This window comes from Sinocyclocheilus rhinocerous, unplaced genomic scaffold (assembly GCF_001515625.1).
Source record: "Sinocyclocheilus rhinocerous isolate Xijiao unplaced genomic scaffold, SAMN03320098_v1.1 scaffold352, whole genome shotgun sequence".
In the NCBI taxonomy this organism is placed as follows: Eukaryota; Metazoa; Chordata; class Actinopteri; order Cypriniformes; family Cyprinidae; genus Sinocyclocheilus; species Sinocyclocheilus rhinocerous.
Genome location: NW_015642448.1, coordinates 792,368 through 798,382, shown reverse-complemented (window position 1 = coordinate 798,382; position 6,015 = coordinate 792,368). Strand labels below are relative to the sequence as shown.

Below are 6,015 nucleotides of genomic sequence, written 5' to 3'. Positions count from 1 at the left end.
AAAAATTTTTCTGAAGACAATCACCTATTGCACCTTTAAGTTTTGATTTAATTTTACTCAACAAATTCTGTTTAGTCTGTTTTTGGGAAGGTTACAACTTTGGTGTTCAACATATTGTTTCAGAAATGCAAACAATTCTAGGTATTGAAATTTAAACTTGATTTGGTTGGTTTTATGTTAAGTTAACTTTAAGAAAAGAAATATGATTTGTAAAATTAAAATTCATTATTAAATCAGTTTTTAAGTGGTAAATTATCGTTAAAATTTCACATAGGTTTGAATCAGATTCAGTTAGATGGTCAGTTTACACCCAGACAGACCCGGATCAACTTACTCCTAACCTGGGGCAAACTGAGCCACGGGAACACTTTTTTTTTAAATTTGCATTTAATTAATATGAATTATTTATGTAATATTTAATTGATTAAATAATATATATATAGTATTTATGTTTTTTATTCTTTACAATAAATTATTGGCCTTTTAATTTGTATTATTATTATTATTATTATTATAAATGAAAATGAAACTCCATGACAGCTTTATTCATAAACACTTTTGCTGGAAAATAATGACATATGATGCAATACATTACAGATGCCTCGTTTCAACTTATTCGGGCAAAACTGAGCCCGGGGAAACTTTTTTTTTTTTTTTTTTTAAATAAGAAGCCATATTTTAGAATCCTTTGTCATAGATACATTCTGATCATTTAAAATGATAGGAAACATCCTGAAATTACTTGTACGTCTGCCTCATCTTACCCCACTCTCCCCTATACATGTCCTTTGTACACTACTGTTCAAACTTTAATAATTTTATTCAGCAAGGATGCAAATTTATCTAAAGTGACAGCAAAGACATTCAAATAATTTTTTATTTTTTTTTCAAATAATAATTCTGTTGTAATAATGCTGTTTTTTAACTTTCTATTCACCAAAGAATTTCCCCCAAAAATGTGTAAGTGTATCTTGAGCACCAAATCAGCATATTAAAATGATTTCTGAATGATCATGTGACAATGAAGACTGGCGTAATGGCTACCACCACAGGAATAAATTACATAAAACAGATTACATTTTTTTAAATAATTTTTTTTATTGTAATTATATTCCAGTTATTTTATTTTTGATCAAATAAATGCAGCCGTGGTAAGAGAGTTTCTTCTAAAACATAAAAAAAAATAATTCCAAAAATAGTGTAAATTTGTATGTTTTTGTTATATATTTTGCAATGTGGCTCCTGAAGACCTTGTAATTCCTGCAGATAAGACCGTTCTGTCGCAAGACAAAACATGATGTTTTGAAGAGTGTTTAACTGTTTTTGTCTTTACAATAGAAGCCAAAAAAAAAAATCTTCTTCTGTGTTCTAAAGAAGAAAGTCATAGTCTGACATGGGAGTGAGTAAATGATTTTCTTGTTTGGTTAACATATCTCTTTAAATCATCAGTTTACTGGACCTGATGTCTTGTTGAGACCACACACAATAGTCTCCCAGAAACAGTTGAGACATTCTACTTCTAACTAAATCCACTACTTGTTTTGACCAGCCTGGGAAAAATGTATCCCTCCCCTTCCTGAAATGCGAGCTTTGCCAAGACACTTTACTGCACCAAAAAAGCAAATATACAGTGGTACATGAACTTTAAATTTTCACTAACCTAAAAACCTCACATTGTTTGCCAATCAACAATAAGCATCTACATTTCAAGATTTAATAAACAATGAAGATGTAGATACAGTCATACTACATCAATGGGAAATGACCTAAAAACAAAGCTCAGGAAACGAATAGCGCTAAGACTCATAAAATGTTTGTTTACATCTAGAGATTTTGTTTGATCAGAATGTAGTCATCCAATCAGTCTTATCAGTAACTCTACAATTTCAATGGAACAAAATAACAGCATCAGTGACTCAAAAATGGTTTAATTATCACGCAAAATCCAATTTCTTACATGTATGCTATTGCTCAGACAAGCACAAGAGATTGAGTCTGACCCATAAATTACAACTGAAGTTAGACTTGTCAAGTCTGATTAATAATACTGACATTTCTATAGTATCTTTTGCAGTATGGGTACCTTCAGAATTTTACACCACATTTAGACAATGCCATCATCCTATTTGTACATATAGCAGTACTTAATGTTTAGATTCTTCATAGCAATGAAGGTATGAACCAATTAGGTAGCATCTAACTGTGAGAGCCAAAGCAAAAATTCTGGCTGAAATCTAGCAAGTGATGTTTTTAGTAGTATATAAGATTGGCTAAATGTGTACAAAAGAGATTTTACTGAGAGATAGTGAACACAGAATTAAACTGATAACAATTATTCATTGCTTCCAGGTGGGAAATGAAGGTCACTGCATGATAATAAACATTATCATGTTTCAATCTCCTCTGGATAGACGAGTTTAATGTGAACATGATCTCTCAGCGCTTCATTCTCCCGGTACACATACACAGGAGAGCTTTGGGGTCGCGTTTCATCTATGACGTCTTCCTTACTCTCACCTGCGAGGTCACAAAGAGAGGTCACACAGGGATCATGTTCCTGCAAAGCTGTCGGATAGCGCAGAGCGGTTTTCTCGATCCGCACCGAACGCCGCACTGGGGTAAAGAAACGGATTTCGTGACCGTCTACTTGTCCTGGTTCTGCTCCCTGCTGACTCCTTTTACCCCTTAAAACATACAAGAAAAAACACAGTTATCAGATAATACACCATTTATTACAGCAAAAAGAACGGACAATGATCCTGGCACCTGAAAAATGTTCATTTCAAATTTAGGTCATTTGGACACTTTTAGCCATTGAGATGACTGTGGAAAAATTTCCCAATTAACCTGAATCCACACTATTATATTACTAATGTAAGTTTTTGTAATATTTTTAAAAGAAGTCTTTTTTGCAGTAAACAAAAAAAACAAAACAGAAATATTGTTAAATATTATTTAAATTTGAAAATGAATTATTATTTTTTTTTAATCATTCTAATATGCTGATGGTGCTCAATTGACCCTTCGCAGGGAGTTTGATTGACAGGCGATCTGACCAATCATAACGCTGAACCTGCCATTCTGTCTGACAAACAAACCAGACAGGAGACTAGATTAACTTGAAAACGGTGTGTATTGATGTCTTTCTGCGGTTGGAACAAGATACCCTCTGATGTTCATTCATGTTTAATTTTGTGCTATAAACAGTAAAGAGGAAGAGATGAACGGTTCACAAGGCGCTACAGCGATCTGTCAAGACACATTAAAGAGCCACAAAACGGTATTTCTTTAAAAAGTGACAAAATTTGAAAGCTGAGACTAGGGCTGGGCGATATAGCTAAAAAATTGATCAACGATATAATGTTTCATATCGTTCGGTATCGATAATTATTGACAATTTTTATAAACCTTTTTAAAACAAAGAGCAATAGAATTTTTTATTTATTTAACCACTGTATTTTTAATTTACCCAATTTATTAAGACAACAAATTTTTTTTGTTTATTTTGTTTTAACAGTCAAACACAAAATAAAATTTAAACAAATATCTCCTTTCTAATGTTTTATATGCAGATTAAATAAGATTAAACAATTTTTTGAAAATTTTGTCTTGTCTCCCGAGGCAACAGGAGGGCGCAATGAGCAAAATAATGCAGCGTATTAAATAGTTTATTCAGTGCAATGAAATAACAACTGTCTATAAAAAAACGTGCATAATGTCTAAATTAACATATAAAAATCTAATATAATTTCGTAAATTGCATAAACAATTATGAACAAAACAGCATCATGTATTTATGCATTGCTTTATACAAAGAGCCGAAGCGCCATTCACACAGATTGCATTTAAAAACAAAAGAGACGCAGTGAAATGGAATAAACCTTCACAAATTCGCGACGTGTTTTCTAAAAGTTTTAACTTTTTTAACTTTGCATGGCTACATCTCTTGTGTGAAGACGCGAGTGCAGCAGTTGTATTTATCCGTCTAAAAAATGCGCTGAATATGCGTTCTGTGTGTATGGCTTAGTTTCGGTTTTAACCTAGTTAAGATCTTTTCCGCATTGAGCTACTATATTTCTCTAATATTTTGAATGCATAACGCAGCAGCGGCGCATCTCGTGGGCTAACAAAACATTAAAATGCAACAACGTCACACATCATCACCGCATCTCGCACTCCACTGATGACGATCCCTGATGCACACCTAACATTCAAATGCAAATGTTTATTTTAAATTCGACTAATATTCATTCTTTATTCACAATCTCCTCATCACAGGCAGGCACAGCACTCATTTCAGCACGTGTTCGTGGGCTGTCTGTGTCACTCATAGCACGGGCCTATATCGAACATTTTTTCTATCGTTATCGATGAAGGTGTACCGTCGATAAATACCGATACCGTTTTATCGCCTAGGCCTAGCTGAGAGTTTGTTTCATACCAAAAGTAACCTGCTCTGTCTGTCTGTCAGTGCGCTGTCAGTGTCCTCTTTACTCTGCGATGTATTTTGCACTGCGTGAGAACATGATGTGTGGCATGAGAGTGCCATGGTTCGTTGGACGTAGCAACTGTAACTGGGTCTTTGCGAAGCTTCAGTTATCACCAATAATTATTGGTGCTCAGTTATTAATAATGTTTCTTATTATTATCAATGCTGAAAACAGATTTTGCTGCTTAATATTTTTGTGGTAACCATGATACATCTTTTTCCAGAATTCTATCATGAATAGAAAGTTCAAAAGGATGGCATTTATTTGAAATGTATAAATGACTTATGAATTATAAATGACCTTACCATCACTATTAATCAATTATTCTTTTTGATCTATGTGTTTTTGCAAACAACCAATACAATAGTCACAGTTTAATCATCTATGGGCTCATGCTTAAGGCAAGAAACTACAGGCAATAAAACAGTTTTTTCCCCCATGCATGCCCCACATGTTCATAACCCGCCCTGTCTCTTCCGATGAGGAACTTCCATTACACTTCCAATATTCTGCTCCATACATAAAGCCAGAGAAACATATCTACACACGAAACATGTGGTTAATAAACACAATTATGATAGTATATGATTTGAGTGTGATTTTCATGAGATTTGGGGGATTTTCATAACAATAAAGGATGTTTACATGAGACCTGCTAAGCAGGTGTAGCGATTAGATTGCTATAAAATGCTACAAATAGCATTTCAACAACATTACATGACCAAAATCCACATTAGATCGCAATCAGAAGTTATCGCTTCATGGTGGTTTAAAGGAAATTTTGAGTAAAAGCGTGAATTGTAGATGTAATTTTCTGTAAAGTTGCTTTGCAACGATTTGCATCGTGAAAAGCGCTATACAAATAAACTTGAAATTAATTGAATTAATTGCAGCTACTATGCATCTGTAACCCTGCTGCGATTATATTTCATGATGTATTTTGTCAAAAGAATTCAGGTAAGGTCATAAGAAAATGTTTTGATCAGTTTTCTAGAAATACTTTTCAGAATAGGTTGATAAATGTACATTGGGATGTGGGCCAGGAGGTGTTGGACTATAAGGAGTGCATGAAGAGGTTTAAAAAAATAGAAAAATAGGAGGCTGAAATGTTCTGCCTCTGGTTGTGCACTGTGTTAATGGCTTCAATGCAATGTTTACTGACCTGTAAGTTATGTTTATGTTACTCTACACTGCAAAAAGAGCCCTTTTTCGCTGTTAAGTTGTATTTAATTCCTGTTCAACAGGTTAACTTTTTGTGGAATATACTGTAACTCGATTGAAGAAAATGGCAGTTATCATCTAATTATTAGAAAACCTAAAATACATTGCTTGTAAAAAAGTGTTTGCTTCAGCCACTTGAAGGCATGGTACAAGTGCATGTGTGCACATCATCAGGATGGTACTACCTCCACCTCATTCTGAGCCAGGAAAACACCTGATTTGCATAAAAAAAATGTTTTGCAATTCTTAAATGTAATCAATCAACTGGAAAAATTCAGTATATATATATATTTTTTTTTTTTTT

The 6,015-nt window shown here is 33.5% G+C and overlaps 1 protein-coding gene across 1 annotated transcript in view; it reads right to left on the bottom strand.

Moving 5' to 3' along the window:
* Positions 1–1,912: 1,912 nt before the first annotated feature.
* Positions 1,913–6,015, bottom strand: part of ckap2l (cytoskeleton associated protein 2-like) — a 14,602-nt gene continuing 10,499 nt past the window's right edge. The window contains exon 10 of the mRNA XM_016572733.1: positions 1,913–2,684. Coding sequence (XP_016428219.1) covers positions 2,387–2,684 — 298 coding nt within the window. The 3' untranslated portion in view covers positions 1,913–2,386. The remainder of the gene's footprint in view (positions 2,685–6,015) is intronic.